Raw genomic sequence first — 20,228 nt, 5'->3', positions numbered from 1 at the left:
GAGAAATTAAGAAAGACTCTCTAGGATATTCCTGCCTCTATTTCCTACAAAATGGTGACAGAAGTGGCTGGCGATACCATTTTCTTCATCAATCTAGGACAGATAGATAGTCACAAAGTCCACTTTAAAGGGTCTGAGATCACCTAAGAATAGAATGCTAATTAGGGGGCATCTTACAAGTCGATGAACAACCAAAACAAACAAGCAGCTTTACCTGTCGGCCTTCATCAGGAGGTTGGGTGGCAGCTCCAGGAGTTGGTTGCGCTGTACATCCAAGACCTCCACTGAGGTTCTTTCTAGCCTTTCGGGAAGCCTTGTCAGCTGGTTGTGTCCCGCCAGTAGTTTCCGGAGACTACGATTACAAAATAAGCTGTGCAAACAGGGACAAAGACAGAAGGAAACTTACTGAGAGCTCATTTGGGATGAAGATTTCAAAATGAATAGGAGTAGGAAAAGACTTAAAATTATCTCTCTAAGAAACCTAAATTCATTCAGAGCAAGTGCAGATTCATTTTAACATAAGCTCAAAGTTGGAGCTGTTCATATTTCGATACTTTCCATACTTAAAAAAAAAGAGGGTGGGAAAATCTATGAAAAGGAATATTTAACAAAGCAGCTCTACTTAGTGAAAAAGAAAACGAGTTTCATAGAAGACACCAAAGGTAGTAGCCTAGTCTTGTTACACTCACAAGGCAAACCGTGAAAGGCTGTAGGCTTCCCCAGGCAGGGATTACATCTGGTATCGCCCTGGAACGCTGGGGGTTTTACCCACAATAGAATCTGAATAAATACAGTTGAGCAATTTTTACTTACAAGGTCAACCTTCAGTAAGGATTCTTTTGGCCAGTTAAACTTTTACCAATGACAACTGAAAAAATGCTACATTTTCCTCAGTTGCATTTCACAATAATTATTTCTCCCTTTCCTCACTTCCCTAAATCTGTATATTTCTATTTTCTCTTTGGTTTAATCCTAGACCAAAGTAGAGACTCCCTCCTAAAGAGAATATAACTCACTCAATGCAGTATTTTCTTTTGAGCATCAAACAAGCTATTGGGAAGCTTGACTGTGTTTTTCTTTTACGGGTTATCAAAACTGCAACAAATGATGAATATGTGTTAATCTTATGTAAATCTGCTTTATGATCACTTAAGACCTCAACAGTCGTAGAGAATAAAGCAGGTCCTGGGTTAAACATAGAAATCTGGGGACTGTGGGAAAATGTTATAATTTGCATCCGGATCACATTGGAATGAGAACTCATTTACACTGCTGTCAAAGAATGAGGCTTCCGCACCCACCTCCTGTTTCCCACCATTCTGACCTCACTGACATCCAAAGTTCTTAAATCACTCTATATTACAGCTGTAACTTTATTCACTTTAAGTATCAAAACGAGATTCTTTGCTCACAAAGATGCTAGCAACCTGTCTCAACACTGTGACACCGTGGCCCCCCCGTTAAAGATATACCTGACTTTGCAGGTTTAGATATTAATGTGACAAGACAATCTGTCCAGGACTGTCATTCAGTCACAGCTATCACAGGGGCCAGTCTCTGTAACGCTCACTTCAACCTAATAATTCGGGATTTGGTCCACCAATTTTACTGTCTTGCTGGGTCTGGTATACAATTTAGAATTCTTAGAGAGTAGAATGGGATTATTTCTCTCTCTCTCTCTCTCTCACACACACACACTTCACCCTTACATAGATAGATAACTGAAAGACAGGTTACAAAATCTTTATCTTCATTTTTCCAGATAAGAAAGGAGATTTGATAACTATAGGATGAGTATAAATGCGAGTAACTGGATTTGTTCAATTCTTTTGGATACTATGAATTAAAATAATTCAAATAGCTTCTTTTCCTTTCAGTACAGCTCCACTGCTAAACATGAATTTCTGTTTTCTCAGACCCTTCACACACATCACCTAGACAAACAAAGCTTGAATGTTAAACCAACTTCTAATGAATCACTGTCTTGGCCTGGATATTAGATCAAAGATAGGGCCGATACAAAGTTTGCAACTAAACAACACCATAAATGAGAAAACATGTATTGCTTTTGTCCCATGTGTTAAAAACACAGACATACACAAAAACAAACACTGTTTAAATTTTTTGACAAGACAGCATTTGGATTTGCTTTGAATAAGCATTTGTTTAGATACCAAAAAAGCCTGTACTAATGCAGAGTAAATCAAAGATTAATTAACTCTGGGGAAAACTGGGTAAGATATCAGTTATCTTGTATTTATTTAATTGTTGGTTTATTTATATAATATCTTTGTTGTAGCATACAGTGACACAGAGGCCTTAGACTCCAACGTGCTATATGTGTTAAACTGGGGAGGTCAAAGTAGGGAAGAGAAAAACAGACAGAAAGATAACAGTACAAGATTTTTTTTTAACAAATTATTTTTCCTCATTAGTAGTAGCCTGTTTTCATTTTTGCTGCTTGTCTTCTAAAAGGGTCTCTCTCTCTCTCTCCCCCTCCTTCACACACACACACACACACACACACACACACATCTGTCCACGGGGCACATCACCAAAGTCCTTTTGATAATGGTGACGGGCTATACTGGGTCACCTAAATGCTCACTCAACATAAAACTCTAAAGCAGAAAGCATTTTCAAATGGATTGAATTTACAGGTATAACATATGGCTGAGAAACAAAGAAAAATCAACTGAGCTTTCCAGGGATTGAAAATGTAACTCGGACTTCTTCCACAAGAGCTAGACTCTAACACAATGTTATCCAACAGAAATACCATGCAAGCCACATACGTAATTTAAAACTTTTTAGTAGTCACATTTAAAAAAGTGAAAAGAAACAAGTAAATTAGTTTTTACAGTACACTTTTTATTTGACCCAATATATCCAAAATATTATTTTAGCATGTAATTAATATATAATATTATTGAGATATTTTGCATCCAGTGTATATTTTATACTTCAGCACTTCTCAGTTAGGACTAGTCACGTTTTAAGTGCTCAATAGCCCCTCAGCTAATGGCTACTGGCTGTCATAGTGGACAGCTGAACTCTGACACATTTACTGGGCTTACTAAGCAGGTGTATTTCATGATCCTTGTCCTTTACAAGAGAACAGAGAAATACGATCATAAACCTTTAAAGATTGTGTATCTAAGTTTACTCCAAAATAGTGATATATTTCTACAATTTTTCATTGATATTTTTTACTATATATGGTTAAAAATAAACGACTTACTCTGTTCAGTGACTGGCTGAGAATAGTGGAAATACCTAGACCTGAGTTGTGGCAGCCACTAGGCACAAGTGGCTATTTAAATTTAAATTAATTAAAATTAAATAAAATTTAAAATTCAGTTCCTCGGTCACACTGTCCACATTTCAAGTGCTCAACAGTCACATGTGGCTAGTGGACACTGTAGTGAAGAGCACAGATACAGACCATTTCAGTCACCACAGAAAGTTCTTCAGGACAGCAGTGGGATAGACTACTCTTCCGGTTATTAATTGCATGGCTAGTCACTAACAGTCCAATAATATTTTATGCCACAATGAGCCAACTTGAAGATATTTGTCTAGATCTATGGATACCAGATATCATCATGTGGCTGCTTTACAATCTTGCCATTAAAGTGAATATTATGAAATAAAAATAATAACACGTTAAGAGAGAGAAGAGAAGGAAAGAGAAGTTCTTCGACCTTCTACTCCAAATTTCACACAAGAAAAACAGAATCTAGTTTACTTTTTCTGGTTTAATGATCTAATAATCTTTTTTTTTTTCAGGGTTACGTTCAAATAAAACCAAAAATTATTTGTGGGTAAGGCAGACATGTAATACAATGGACAGAAGGCAAAGATTCTGAAAGAATTAAGATTTCAGAGGTGAACAAATCATACTGTTTGCTGAGTCTCTGAACATTTCTTTTGGCTTATTTGAAAATTTCCACCAAGCATCAACCGCCACGTGGCTTTGCGAAGTCTGGCTCGGAGTCAAAGTCTTGGTCTACCCATCACTGCATGATGGAAGATTGTGCCTCGAAGATACCATGAGAGGTAAAAGATACTAAATAAGGTTTTATTATTATTTTTCTGGCCGCGCGGTGTGGCATGTGGGATCTTAGTTCCCCAACCAGGATTGAACTCATGCCCCCTGCATTGGGAGTGCAGACTCTTAACCACTGGACCGCCAGGGAAGTCCCTAAATAAGGTTTTAGAACAAACTCTTTCAGGGGTTCATAATAACAAATTAAACACTGAATCAGCAATTTTTTCCATTGCTCATCTAATTTGAGATTCTCTAACTTAATCTGTAATACTCACCGTGCAGGAAGTTCACATATTTGATTATGGCCAATATCCAAAACTTCTAGCTTTCGGCTTTCACATACCCACTCAGGCACGTTTTCTAAACGGTTCCTAAATATAAGAATATACAATTCTTTTTGATTGGAATTTGGCTTAAAATATGGTTCAAAAGTCAAAATAATTATATAGCACAAATAAAACTTCAAGTGAAATACCCAATTACAGTGAGTATCAATCAAAAGGACATGTGTATTCACTTTAATCTGAAGCAAGATGAACTGTGATAAGGAAGGAATAAGAAATAAAGAAAGAGTAGCAAAGAACACAGTCACATCATCTGCATCATCTCTAAAGTCTAAAAAAAAGTCTGGTTCCCAGAATTACTATCCCAAAATGTCTATAAACCCATGTAAGCTTAGGGAGAAGATGTCTTATATTGGAAAACAAACAAACAAACACATATACACACACTTCCAGTTAAGGTAAATAGTCAAATGGTATAAAATAGTTTTATTTTCCAATTTGCATTTTTACCCTGAACATGAAAAATTTTCCTAACTCCAGAAGGTACCATGACAGCAGTGTCATAGACAAATGGAAAGAAATAGCAGCAATGAAAAGATACACTGACCCTTAAGTTCAGAATTAATTACTTGAAAACATTTACTTAGGCATTAGATAGTAATTATAATTACCAGAAACAAGTAAACTAAACCAATGGTAACTTAAATTGTTAAATGAATTGACCACGTCTTAGATAAATCTACTATATTTGAATGTCTCCTTAGTCACAGATGGTTAGCTTTTTACCTTCTTTTTAAAATATGTGAAATGACCAGGCACAAAAAATCTAACATGGTATATATGTTATGACTACAATTCTTTAAAAACAGATGAAGAAGTCTGTGAAAAGTATGATGCTTGGAACAAGGATTATATCAGAGTAAAAGTTTTTGCTATTATATCAACTTTTCAATTAAAATATAGAAAAGAAGGCATTATTTTCTGTTTAGTGTTTATATAGGTACACACGGTTCTGGCTTTGAAGCTCTACAGATTGACACACTTAATTACTTTATTGTACAGTAGTTAATCCCTAAAACATCTCAATACGATAGGTGAGTGAAAGTACCCTTCAGTATAAGCAACCTCACCATATAGCAATAAAATTCCTCTTAAGTGATAAAATAACCTAGAACTTTGAACTTGAGGAGCTCTAAGAACCTAGTAAACACTATAATGAGTAACAGCTCAGTTTCTTTAGAGAACATAAGTACACAAGAGAGGGTGAAATACCCAGAGCTATGTGAGGGGAAGCAGAGGTTTTTCTAAGAGAATGTCCTACAGTTTGGGAGGTGGATTAGGCAGAGCATGTTACAGTGAAGATTCTGGACATGCGAGTTAAAAAAAAGATGAATAGCATTTAAGTGCAGAATTCAGGGACTAGCATGACATAAGAGTTTCCAATTCAGTCTCACTTAGGGGTTTCAATGGGAACCATTTGCCAATTATATACTATAAATAAAAGAAAAATAGATTCACTCTATGGCCAATTCTCTCGAATAAATCTGTTCAAGATATTTATATGCACCCATGTATGCAAACCCCACTCCTGTACTCTTATTTAAATGCTGAAGATAGTAATATTCAAGGCTGACAGAAAAAAAAAAGAACTTAGGTAGTGTCTGACTTAAAATTCATTAAACAAAACTGTCTGACATGAGTTTAGTAGGAAATGTATGACGCACTACTCATAAAGGATTTTATAATTATAAATGTCTAATAAAACTAACTGTAATCATTCTCACATCAGCTAAACTCTGACACATTCTGACATAATTATGATTGAGAATATTATTAAAATATCTAGGTTTGTGTACTTTCATGACTAAAGGCAAATTCTGCACCTGACAAATCACATATCAGTTGTATCAGATTTTACACACTGAAATGAGTTAACAGTTGTCACGCTGACAGGGCCACATGCTCCCATGTACTGTGGTCATTCAGAAAAGTCTTGGTTATTTGCTTTGGAATTAAGTTGAAAGTGAGTTTCAATTTAGTGTGTTGAGATTATGAAAGTCTAATTTGTGTAAATACATGCTTTGGGCCCTCAGGAAAAAGTCTACTACAATATTTGTGGGAACCAGAGTACACATGACACGCTGTAGTAGTGAATTTGTGTAAAAGGTGTTCACAAGTGAGCTGAGAAAAGTGAGCAGGCTGTGTGGAGACCTTACTTTGGTCGTCTCAGCCACCACTTTTTAAGAGTTCTTAGTAAGGAGATGTATGTACAAAACGGAGGCAAAAAATCAGAGAGCTGTATATAGCATAACATATATTTTTAACGAAATTAACAACATTTCAGGGAAAGACACGAAGATATGGTTAATATAATTAAAGAAGTACTGGACCTTCCAGCCATACAACCCTCAACTGACTAATCTTTCAAGCGTAAACCTGGCATTCAAACCGGTGTCCACATCAACATCTTGATTCTCCTGGTGTAAACTATAGTATACAAATGAAGTACATATTTTAACTGACAGACAGTTGCATGCATTTTTCAGAGGATAAGTATTCAGCACTAGTGAATACCTTCAAGATACATAAAAAGTTCTTATGCCAAAGTTGAGACAGAATCATCTAAATAATTTTCAAGCAGACCCCAGAGTGCTCTAGGACTTGCCTTCTTACCTTGAAACATCCATGTAGGACAGATAATTCGGAACTGGGTAAACGTCAAGTTGGACAAGTTCTAGGAAGCAGAAGACAAAAACATTACCATTCAAGTGACACAGAGACTCTTTTTATATGTAGAATATCATTCCTGTGCTTTATTCTCCATGGTTTGTTTAGGTTAGGAAATACATCCATTTGTTTAACTTTGAAACTATAGGAAAGTACAAAGAACTTCGAATTTAATCACAAGATCTTATTCAGAGACTGAAATAAATCACTCATTCTACTTCCCTACCTCTTTCTTATCCACTTACTGTGGCACTCCTCTTGTTATGCATGCTAAATTTTATCTGGAAGATTAACTGTATGAATACCATTTTTTGTTTTAAACATTCAGGGTTCCTTCCATAAAATCAAATGCACCCTGGCTTGTGCCTTTTTCACTCTATTGGAACAGCACTCCTGAGGGTCACAAATGACGTCCTCTACTCAAATCTGGAAGCCCTTCCTCAAAACTGTATGAAATGACACCTAGGCTTTTGTTTCTCAGATAGAGTAGTTTCAAGATGTCCTTCTGCTTCTCTAAACCCTTACCAAGTAAGTATTTCAGAGGTTCAGCTTCTCTCTGGTTTCCTACTCTGGCCCCAGCTAACTGTGAGGGTTTTGGCGGTCTACTTTTGGTACTGGGTCTCTTCTCTTTTCTAGTTACCTTACTTCCATGGTTTCAGGTACCACCTATGAGCAGATGTCTTAAATCAGCATCTGTAGTCCTGACTGCAGATTACTACTAGCTCACACAAAAACCACTGCAATAACCTGGATTAGTGGAAGAGTGCATCTTTCCACTCTTCTCCCATAAGTGCGCTCTGCACACTGCTTTCATGTTAACAGTCTTTATAGCATCATTTCCATCACATGCCTCCTCCACTAAGAATCTCCACTGGTTCTCTACAGCTTACTGTACTAGCTTCAAAGCTTCACCAAGCTTCACTCCAAGCCATGCATCCCATATGTACTTCTCACCACTTTCCAGCAGGTACCTATGAGTTTAGAATTCCCCGTGTTCTTCCATCTGCCGAACAAACCACATTCAGATTCTTTCCCTTTCAACACCCACTTCATACCTCCCGGCTACCCATATCCTATAACCCTTTGGTGACCTGTAGCTATCTGAGGTTTGGTTTGTTTCTCCAGTGAGAAGACAGTAATCTCATTAAAAAAAATAAAAGAAAAAAAGAAAAATCCCTATCCTCTAGCACTCTTGCACTACACTATGCGTAAAACAAGTGCTTGATAAATATTTGTTCAGCACGTAGTAGTAAGTACTTGTTTCCATTCAGTTGTCTGATGGGAGGGAATGGAAATCTTCACTTCAGAAAACATATGCCCATACGACCTTTTCTGTTTTAGAACTGTCATGATTTCCAAATTCTAAGGAGGAGACCTTATTAAATGAGTAAGACTCTTGCTCTGTGGTGTCCCTGTGGGTATATAATTTGGGTTTCTCTTAAGGTGAGCTCCTTTGTTGGTGGAGTGGGAAATCTGAGACCCTGAATGGAGTCCGTAACAGACCTCCCTTTCACTTTCATTCTCCAGATTTACTATCTTTTTTTTTTTTTTAATTAATTAATTAATTAATTTATTTATGGCTGTGTTGGGCCTTCGTTTCTGTGCGAGGGCTTTCTCTAGTTGCGGCAAGTGGGGGCCACTCTTCAACACGGTGCGCTGGCCTTTCACTGTCGCAGCCTCTCTTGTTGTGGGGCACAGGCTCCAGACGCACAGGCTCAGTAGTTGTGGCTCACGGGCTTAGTTGCTCCACGGTATGTGGGATCTTCCCAGACCAGGGCAAGAACCCGTGTACCCCTGCATTGGCAGGCAGATTCTCAACCACTGTGCCACCAGGGAAGCCCCCCAGATTTACTATCTTAACAAGGTAGCCCAATCAACAGTTCACCCCCCACCTTCCCCCCTGTCTGCCCTTCAAGGAGAAGAGCCAAATCACAAGTGGGAGTAACCTATCTAAATATCACGATATGAGAAAAACAAATTAGGAACTATAAAATCTTCCTTTTTGATTCCTTTAAATACCAAACCAGGATTCTTCTTTTATGATTTTTGTCTTAGCAAAATTGGAAAAACTTATTTTCCTAAATGAGGAAAGAAAAATCAAAGTGAGGCAGAGAAGATGGCACTGAGTAAATTCTTAGAACCAAAAGAGAAACTCTGGGGACTTCCCTGGTGGCGCAGTGGTTAAGAATCCGCCTGCCAATGCAGGGGACACGGGTTCGAGCCCTGGTCCGGGAAGATCCCACATGCCGTGTAGCAACTAAGCCCGTGTGCCACAACTACTGAGCCCGCGTGCCTAGAGCCTGTGCTCTGCAACAAGAGAAGCCACTGCAATGAAAAGCCCGCACGCCGCAACTAGAGAAAGCCTGCATGCGGCAATGAAGACTCAACGCAGCCAAAAATAAATAAATTAAATAAATAAATTTAAAAAAAAAACAAAAGAGAAAATCTGATGTGGTCTTTGTTACATACCATTAGAAGAGGTATACAGTGCTTTTAGGAAATAGCCACAGATGTTTAGTGTCACCAGTTGATTCCTTTCACAGTGTAAAACTTCAATGTTGTTGAAAACCATAGCATCTAGATCACCAAGCTTATTGTCGCGCAGATCAAGCTGAGTGACGTGAGGGAGAAAGTCCACTTCATCTGCTATTAGCTTCCTAATTAGGTTCAGTCTTGAGAGGAAAAGGACAAAAATAGAGACTATAATTAACTGCAATGTTATAAATAAACAGTCACACCCTCATATGGTGACTAACAAGAAGGACTCAGGTCTCACTCTGTCACGGTCCTCCATGATTTCTTTAATCTCAGTATCTGGCTTTCCTTAACTAGCCAGATTCTCTGGCTATTTCTAGCTACAATTCCATGAGGTCTTAACCTTGACAATATAATCTGAAACACAATTTAGATCATTAAGGCTGGAAGAGAAATATGCATATTGATTTCACCTTAGTTCATTTCAACGGAGAAAAAAATCATTTGAATGTTTATTTCCAAAGAATCTGGTTGAAAGAACACGAGAAGCAAAACCCAGAATAACCCATTAAGCACATTACAACTACATGGATATTTCAGGAAAGAGAGAGGATGAGTGAGCAGGTAGATGAGCAGCCATAAAAGGACAGAATTAATCGGTGAACTTGGAAAAAAAATAATGAATGGGAGCCAAATATACACCAGAGACAGGTGTGCAAATATATCTGAATTTTCAGTTGGTTCTGGACCAAAGATTAATTACCAAAACTATCTCCAATTTTAAAATACTACTTGAAAGAGCAAAGTGCAGAAAATACTGAAATTTGACACGTAGGATTCACTGAGAAATCATAAAACAAAGGACAATAATGGGGATCAACAAGTTCAGGGCACAGGGAAAAACTGGCAGAGCCTCAGTCATAAGAACTAGTTAGCTAATAGACTAAAGTTGCCATGAATGAGCTGCCAAGAAGATAAGTAAGTAGTAATGGGGACCAGGAATCAATGTAACAAAAACACATCTGGCTTCAAAGTGGAGAAAAACAGATGAAAATCTCAATTCCTAGTTTGCTAGGCTACGCCCAACTCCTTTACAAGCAAACAAACAAACAACAGAACCTCCTGCTTCTCATTACAAAGCCAACAGAGTGCTGAGATCATGCACTTGGTTAGAAGAGCATTAATACAAAGGCAGGAGCTTAGAAAAAAGCCAAGTCTTCTCTGCAGTGATTTTCTGCCGTTTGAGAAAATAAAATAAAATGAGGGTAACTAAAATTTTACTAGCAGTATCATAAAGCCACTGAAACACAAGGAAGAGTGACAAGACAGCAAAGAGCTAGGACTTGTCAACCTGCAAGAACAGCATATTGCCTCTTCAAATGTCCCCAAGATGATTTTTTTTTTTTTTTTTTGCTCCTTTTCTTTTCTATTCCAGGTTGTAAGATTAAAAAACTGGCCTCAACCCAGCAATTTGCCTATCTCCAAATGCTCACTAGATTACTAGAATATGTACACAGAATAAAAAGAAAAAAAACCCCAAATCTAATTTTGGATATAAGAGATTGCAGGAATTGAAAAAATGTCCCATGATCTCCCTAACCTACACTTTAAATTATCTTCACGTGGCACTATCATCTCCTCGCCCTCCCCCTCCACTGTATTAACACTAACGTAATTAAAGGGCTGGTTTAATGAGGAGACAAAAGAAAATCTATAACAACAGGGAGGTTAGTCCCACTATTCACTTTAAATTGCCAAGTCTTATCAGGATGCAAATGAACCTAGTGGCAAGACGGGAATAAAGACACAGACCTACTAGAGAATGGACTTGAGGATATGGGGAGGGGGTGGGGTGAGATGTGACAGGGTAAGAGATTGTCATGGACATATATACACTACCAAATGTAAAATAGATAGCTAGTGGGAAGCAGCCGCATAGCACAGGGAGATCAGCTCGGTGCTTTGTGACCACCTAGAGGGGTGGGATGGGGAGGGTGGGAGGGAGGGAGATGCAAGAGGGAAGAGAAATGGGAACACATTGTATATGTATAACTGATTCACTTTGTTATAAAGCAGAAGCTAACACACTATTGTAAGGCAATTATACTTCAATAAAGATGTTTAAAAAAAAAAAAAAAAAGTTTTCAGGCTCACACAATAATACAACTACTTAGGGTGACCTTTTAAAGAGGCAAAATGTGGTAAAAATTTTCTTCCAATAATCTCCTCAGTGAACACAGGCATTTTATTTATTTCATCAATACTCACTGAGCATTTACTATGTGTTGATCGGCAGCAGGAAAATGTTCTAGTTCCAGTTTGCTGCTCAACACTTGCATATGTGGCCTTGAGCAAGTCACCAAAGTCTCGGTTAAGTCTAATTCTAACCTGTAAAATGGGGATGACACCTTCCTTGTCCTACAAGGCAGTTGAGAAAATCAAATGAATGCATGTGCTGGTGCTCTGCGAACAAGGCAAAGCCGTGGTGGTGATGATGACAGTAACCTATGGCTTTGTATCAATCCGAGATGAATAAAGTAAGGTGCTTGTCAACAGATTTAGTCATTTAGTGAGGAAAACCAGATACGCTTTAAAATACGAAGTCTAAAGATACAAGTATGTGATAAATGTCATAAATGGCGTAAAATATAGAGAATGGTCAAAAAAGATGCTGTGCAAGAGGAGCCGTCTCATCTGAATCCCAAGGGCAGGCAGAATTCAACAGATGTAAATGGGAGAAGAAAGGAGTCCATGAGGAGTTGCTGAACGGCCTTTGGACTGAAGAGAAGAGCACAAGGTGAGTTTCACGCATGGGTGTAGGGGGTCCCTCAGGAGTGCAGGCTATGTGACAGGAGTGAGAATATGGCTACAAAGGTGAGTTAGTCAATTAATCTTTATCAAGTACTGTGCCTACTAAGCGCTAACACTGGGAACTCAAGGATACATAAATAAGAGCAGTGCTTCTCAAGTTATCTCGGGTGCAGGACCTATTTTCTGAACTTCTGATCCATCACAGACCGATGTGTAGTCATATGCACATACCAGGACACAGCGCACCGCACAAGCAGTTCATCGCTGCAAGTTCGCCAACACCGAAACTAGTCTACTCCCTGTACCATGAGAAAGTCTGCTTACATGAGTCTACTTGGATGTTGTGGCAATGTCAGGTCACTGTGCGTTTCTAAGATATTAAGTCTCAATTTCTATACATATCTCATTGCAGAAAAGTAGCAAATAGTAGGTTTGCTAGCACAGGCTGGAGGACCACACTTTGAGCAGCTCTGAGCTAGAGAGAGCCTCATCCTCAAGGGATTCACAGGCTAGTGGGTTGAAACCAGATGCGAGAGCTTGAATATCTTGAACTAGAGAACTGAAGGCTCTGAGCAAGGCTGTGCTTGCTTGAGAGGCTGTACAATGGCAGCAGACAGCTCAGCTAGGAGACAATAGCAGCAGTGAGAAGGCAAAGGAAGGGACAAGGAGTCAAACTAGTGTGCGAGAACTGATGGGTTCTGGTGGCAGACCAGAAAATAGAGTCAAAAATTTTGTGTCTGGATAACCAATGAAGCAGTGTTGCTAACAGCAAAATGAGGAATCCAGGGGAAAGAACTGGTTGAACAGAAAGAAACTAAACTCTGTTTCACATGTAATTTGGGTGAGTGTGTCAATAGGAGAAAGCAAGGTGAAATTATCCTGCTGGCAGCTGAAGTGGAATTAATCCCAAGAAGAGAAATAAAGAGTTAGAGAAAAATTGAGGAATATTTACCATGGAGACGAAAGGTAAATGATGAAGTCCTGTGAGTACAGGCAACCAACCACCAAGGTACAAAACAGAAAGAGAGGTGATCGAGGAGAAAGACGTAATATCCACATTTTGGACAGAGAAGAGGAGGAGAAATTATTAATGATGCCATAGAAGAGTATCAGACTCAAAAATGTGAATATGAGAAAAAGAATAAGATTAAAAGAAAAATGACTACTTTTAATCTGATGTAATATTTCCATCTGAAGGAATAAAAATTCAATCAATAAAATCAGCCCTCTGCTTACAGAAACTAAGTGAAACTCCCCTTAAATCATTCCACTAGCTTCAGTTTAAAATATTAAGGCAGAATTATAAGCAAATCTGACCAGATTTCTGCCCCCTCAGCTCAGTGGTCTGAAGGGAAGCAGTTACCTACTAATGATCATTCCACATTTACATGTACAAAAGTCTATTCTGGTATTTAAATATCCTGTAACTAATCTCATCTAAAAAAGACCCAATTAGAACTAGAAATCTGAAGAGTTTACAAAGCTCTTAATAAGAAGTTACTTCCAAACATATTAGATTGATCTCGTTTGTAAGCTAATTCAGATCAAGAAAAATGATGCTTTCTTATCCATACCAGGTAACTTATAAATCCCCTCGTGCTTGCTACCTGAGGTCAAAACGACCATCGTTATACCTCTGGGTGGCTGAATTTAAAAAGGGCTCAAATTCTTGAATATGAAGGTTTTCTAAACCCAAGTGACTCAGAGGCAAATAACGTTAACAATTTAGAAAGAAAGTTAACAAGACAAAGTGTTCAGTTCCCTATCCTGTCACACTCCAAAAAGTTCTCAAAGTCAGATAAATTATTACCATTTGAACTCCCTGAACTAAGAATTCTAGGTCTGCAAATTGCTAACACTTCCCCAGGTGCGACAGGCTTGATTCCTTTAGTCTGAGGAAAGGTAAAGCAAATCAACTCTTTGTGGGACTGGAATGAATGGGTTCCCCGGGGCCAAACGGGTAAGAATGGAGATGAGAGAGGAGCAAAAGGTGATGCTACTTTATACTGATGAACAGGCCTGAGTGAGGGTCTGGGGTTATCACCAGAGAGGAAAGTGGGTAGTAAAACAAGGAAAGAACCATCAAAGAGGTGAAAAGATGCCAAGACGGACAGCTGAGCACGTTCATGAGTAGGAGATCTCAGCAGGTAATAATAACAATATGTAACATTTTCTGGGAGAGTGAGGCATTTACTCCATTCCTTCCAAAACTCTATGAATTAGATTCTGTTATTAACTGTAATCTAGAGATGAGAACAAAGCTGCACAGAGACATTAAATATTTCACCCAAGATTTAATGTGGTCATCACTCCCTGGCTAACGGGAAAGTTAGTTTGGTTGAAAAAGTATCAAATTCGGCAAGTCAATATTAAGGCCTAAACCTAACAGGTTGCTTTGCAGGAACTCAAGCCCAATGACAGGCTCTTGTTTTTCCTTAAAAAAAGAGAAATTTAGAATGGCTTCCTCCTTGTGTATTGGTTCTTTGTGCATTAGAAAGTAAAACTGAAGTTTACATACAAAGGGATGATTACTGGGCATCTGTGATGTAGCAAGGCTTGTGTTAGTGTTTTCAGCTGGAGTTTAGTGCAATCAGGATTCAAAATGCAGGTTCCCTTGTTCTTGCAAGGGCTGAGAGTGGAGGTTCTGGCCAAACTTGGGCCTACCAAGAGATTATGAGTTTTACATTTTTGTAAAGAACTGTAAACTACGGGCAGACCCATCTGGATAGAGAGAGGAAATTAAAATAAGTAAATTAAATAAGTAATAAATTTAATTTAATGAATATATTATATTAAGGAAGCCAAGGAAGGGGAAAAAAATTAAGGAGAGATGCTCAATTGTGTCAACTGCCTCAAGCCACAGAAAAGTAGGAATAAGAGAGAAAAATATCCACTTGGCTCTTGATACGGTTTTCATTCACCATAAATAGCTCTCTCTGACTCGATGGGCCTACTGATTCACGCTAATTAAAACTGGGCTCAAACTTGCAAAACCAACTAAGACCTTCAAGATATGTGGTCACTCATCAGTGAGAAAAAAAATTTTAACAAGTTTCAGGCATGAGCAGACCCTACTACTAATCATTATACTTCCCTCTGGGCAAAAATAGCAAAGCGGGCCCTTATTGCAACTAACCAGCCTGCTTGCCTTGACAGAAGAATGCCACCAAAAGGGCTATAACCTACCCCCCAAATATAAGCCAACCACTCAAATGGGATATATATCTTTAAAATGGTTACCTTAGATCCACATGTTTAATGTGAGGCATTTTTCTTAAAGCCTGTAGCCTAAGAGTCTCCATACAGTTTCCAGACATACAAAGCTTATCCACAGCAGTCAATTTCTCCAATACCTCTGGAATGTCAGTGAATTCATTGAAAGAAAGACCAAGATAACTAAGCTGATGCATGTTCTCCAACTCAGCAGGAAGGGTCTGGAGAAAGTTTCCATCCAACAAAAATGTCTGTAAGCTATTAAAGAAAACATAAGAATTAGAAAGAGAATGCATAAATTTTACATCTTTATTATTAACATACGAGTTCCATAAGTATAGATCATAATACCAGAAAAAGAAAATATACTATCCTTTGCAAAATGCTAAGGACAGGGCCTGAGGCAATAATACACCAGAGAGAAATGATCAGAGATAAACATCTTAATCTTTTACTGAAAACGAAAATTATGACCAATTTTCCCAACTTGGATAGGCATAAATGAGAACAACACGAGCTGACGGCAGTGTGAATCAGCCCAAATACCCATCTTTCATTGTTATTCTAAAAAATTAACTTCTAGGTCTTAGAATTCAACGTAACTCAGGAAATGAGAAAGTAACCCCTCCTCCCATATTTAGACACATTCACCTGTAGGGGTCTTCATTCTAAACAAGGGTATTTTAATTTTTTACAAGATTCTGAAAGAAGCTAACAAACGAACTCTACACAAGAGCATGATCTCTTGATTTGGGACCAAGAGACCAACATATGACCAACATAACAAGTTAACTAATCTCATGTGCTGCGACCCTGATGCAGCTTTCTCGGGGTTTCTGAGAGATACTTCGCAGCAGGGTTTGAAGTACATACTTGTGCATAACTCCGACGGCTCCTGGGACTGCTCGGAGGGCATTGCAGGACACGTTCAGCTCGGCCAGGGTTGGAATATTGCAGACTGCTAACGGGAAGTCCCCTAAATGATTATTGGAAAGGTTAAGACTCTTCAACTTGCTGAACCTATTATAATAAAAGGAAAGAAAAGACAGATGTCATAGATGCATAACATCACATGATTTTGGCACAGCCTTAGAGATAATCTAGTCCAACTCTAATTCAGCTGAGCAGAAAAAGGAGCCCTCAGAGGGTAAGCGAGCAGCAGAGCTGCAGAGCTGGAGTGCACATCTTCAGACTCTAAGGCCAGCGTTTTACCTAAAATATAAAGATGATATTTAAGAACAAACGTCACTCTAAAATAAGGTTGAATATTTGAGGCGGTGAGTTTGCTGGAGTGAGTTTTTTAGCTTCACCTTGGCTAGCTTAATTAACACCTGTGTGAATGACAACAGAGAGGAAGGAAAAGAACACCGATGTAGCTCTTTAGGATTTCTGTTACCCCAGACAAGTCAAAAACTTTTCTGCTTCCCTTCTCTCCAATCCAAACCTGAAATAAAAACTTCACAATTAATCAAAACTACACTGTCTCTAAGGGTACCAGTTTTGCAGTTCCAAATTGAAGAACCAATGACCATTCCTCAATCTCGATCCTATACTTGCTCCTGCTAACCACACACCCTTCCACGAAGAGCTCTTCTCATCTCACTCTAAGGACACTTTCCTCACCTAGCCTCTTCCTAGCTCTCTCCAACCTTTCCTCCTTTTCTTCCCCATCTCCTCTTTCCTACCCCACAGTTAGGAACTCCTCACAGATGTGCTCTTTGTTTCTTCTCTCTTTACACTGTCTTCCTTGGAAATCGTTTTACTACTCTGTGGACAACTCTCTCTAACCCTATCACACACCATCTCCTCTCTGTTGACCCACCCTACAACATTTCCAGTCCAAAACTGAACATACCATCTTTATCCCAGACCTGCACTTCCTCCTGCTCTATTTTTGTTAATGGCTCTTTCATTTTCTGTTGTCCAAGCAATTAAAGCAATTCAAGAAGTCACCTCTAAGTTTGAGGGCACTTCTCTGTGTACTCTCGTATTTGGCCCACTGCCAACCTCTACACGTTTTCTATTTTGAGATGAGAATCAGATGAGTTATTGCATTATGCTAATTATTTTATAAACTGGCCAAGCCTAAATACTAGGCAATGTGTACTATGCCTAGAACAGACACATCTTAAAAATAAACCCAGTTCAATCCAATCAGCGTTTTAAGAAACTGTCATGTGACATCTTTATTGAATTTTATAATAAAAAATGTAAAGCTTTGTTCTAAATGGCTATATAAATTTTATTCTAAATAGAAAGCTGACAATGTACCTATTTGACAGATTGATAGCTATTTTCTTGACAGAGTAATTTTATTTTATTTTATTTATTTATTTTTGGTGGGGGTGAAATTGAAAAGAATAGTTTTACTGCTTTGCCAGGCAAAGGGGGCCACAGAGGGCTAATGCTTTCAAAACTGAGTGTCCTGACCTGCAGGGGGTAGTGAGGAGTTTTATAGTAATGGTTCAAAGAGGAGGGTGTGATCAGCTCATGGACATTCTTCTGATTGGTTGGTGGTGAGGTAAGCGGAAGTCAGCATCATCAACCTTCTGGTTCCAGCCAGTCCGTGGTCTGCCTGTTGTGGCAGCATACAGTTAACCTCTCCCACCTGGCGGGGGTTTCAGTATCTGGTTTCAGGACCTAATGAAGCCCAGGTTCTTGATGTCTCATCGCAGAAAGAATTCAGTGAGAGACAAAGTGATGGGTAAGAAGTGGGTTTACTTAGACAGAAGCACACTCCACAGACAGAGTGTGGGCCATCTCAGAAGGTGAGAGCGGCCAACAGAGTAATTTTAAAGTAAAAAACAAAACAAAACTTAAGAATTACCGCTAAACGTGAATAATCATTTTAAAATTTGTTTTGTATTTTATGATTTGATTCATTAGTCCTACTTAAAACAAAGAATGTTTATCCTCTGTTCTGATTATCTATGATCTATCCAACACACAAGCTAGAATTAGAGGGTCTATTATTCCTAGCCCAGGGGTTCTCAAAGCATGGTTGGGGGACCGTGCAAGAGGTCCTTTAGATCCTTTCAGGAGATTCTCAAGGTCAAAACTATTTTCATAACAATACTAAGATGTCATTTGACTTTTGCCACTCTCATTTTCTCCCAAGTGTCCAGTGGAGAGTTCCAGATGGTACATGTCTTTGTGATAGCACACCTGATTAGAAACAGAAAGAGACTTGAGAATCCAACTATCTTCTACTTAAGCCAGGCGTTAAGAGTTGCAACAATATAAAATAAGAACATTCTTCTCCCTATTTTTTCTTGTTATAGAAGGTAGTTATTTTTCATAAAAAATACATATGTTAACAAGAATGGGGTTTATTATTTTTCTAAATGAATTACTATATATGAAAATATTTCTCAGTTTAAATTTCTAACACAGTAAATATTAATAGTTTAATCCACAGAAATAAAAGCTGCTTAGGGTCCCCCGTTTTTGAGACAGTAAAACAGTCTTGAAATAGGGTTGCCAGATAAAATACAGGACATCCAGTTAAATTTGTATTTCAGATAAACAACAAATAATTTTTTAGTATAAGTATGTCTCAAATGTTGCATGAGACATACTTATGCTAAAAAACATATATTCTTTTTTTTTCTGAAATTCAAATTTAACTAGATGCTTTTTCTTCTTCTAATTCTGGAAACTCTATCCTGAAATAGATAAAACTGCTGTTCTAGTCCAAACAAAAACAGTACCCTACCTTCTAGATTTGTATCCTCATTTGGTAGAACTGGCCACAGTTTTAAAATATGCATGCAATTAAACTGAACTTTTTTTTAAAAAGTTCCTCTAGGAAGGAAAAAGACCCTAGACATTATCCAAAACAATATAGCACAAAGACTTCAGAAAGTGGGGAACAGAAGGATTACAATTCCAGTAATTACTCAAGATGGAAAGTGGAAGCATTGGCTTTTGGAAAAGTATTTGTCAATAACAGGGGGATAAAAGGTATATTCATCTATGCAAACAAATTTTTTAGGACCATACCATTCCTGAGAAGAAAGGCAAGCAGCAGTGAGTTGAATGAGTAAAAGGCAGGTGACAAACTTGAATGGAAGAGGAAAAAAATAGTTAAGTACAGGCCAAGTGCCCCTATAGAACAAGGAGTTTGGGCTCCCTTGGCCTAGAGCTGTACTGTTTGGTACAAATACCACGAGACCCAGGTGGCTCCCGAGCATGTGAAATGGGGCCAGTCAAAACTGACATGTTCTCTAATTATAAAATACATACTGGATTTCAAAGACTTAGTACAAAAAAGAATGTAAACTCTATTAATAATTCTTTATAACTGATCATTTTGATACATTGAATTAAATAAGCTATATTATTAACATTAATTTCACCTGTTTCTTCTTCCTCTTCCTCAATGTGGCTACCAGAAAATTTAAGATGACTTATGTGGCTCGCATTATATTTCCATTAGAGACGCATTCTCTCCATACTAACAATAAGCAGGATCCTGGAATTCCTTACCCAAATGACACCTTATCTGTTTTCAGTGCTTGTGTGGGCCTCTTCCCTGGGCCCATCCGCCCATGAGTATGTGAACCCATAGGCCCTAGGAGTGGACAGAGCTTGGACACATGGGCTGTGTGTCCTGCAGGATGAGGGATAGAGTCGGAGACGGGAAACGATGAGATTCAGGCCACTGA

General features: G+C 38.4%; 1 protein-coding gene across 1 annotated transcript in view; it reads right to left on the bottom strand.

The window, feature by feature from the left end:
- The window catches only part of PHLPP1 (PH domain and leucine rich repeat protein phosphatase 1), a 213,454-nt gene that overhangs the window by 42,045 nt on the left and 151,181 nt on the right, over positions 1–20,228 (bottom strand). Inside the window, exons 5-10 of the mRNA XM_059894348.1 lie at positions 16,435–16,581; positions 15,589–15,819; positions 9,532–9,734; positions 7,009–7,069; positions 4,327–4,422; positions 215–370 (exon numbers count right to left, since the gene is read on the bottom strand). Coding sequence (XP_059750331.1) covers positions 215–370; positions 4,327–4,422; positions 7,009–7,069; positions 9,532–9,734; positions 15,589–15,819; positions 16,435–16,581 — 894 coding nt within the window. The remainder of the gene's footprint in view (positions 1–214; positions 371–4,326; positions 4,423–7,008; positions 7,070–9,531; positions 9,735–15,588; positions 15,820–16,434; positions 16,582–20,228) is intronic.

This window comes from Balaenoptera ricei, chromosome 14, assembly GCF_028023285.1.
Source record: "Balaenoptera ricei isolate mBalRic1 chromosome 14, mBalRic1.hap2, whole genome shotgun sequence".
NCBI classification, from domain to species: domain Eukaryota; kingdom Metazoa; phylum Chordata; class Mammalia; order Artiodactyla; family Balaenopteridae; genus Balaenoptera; species Balaenoptera ricei.
This window is presented reverse-complemented; position numbering and strand designations above follow the sequence as displayed.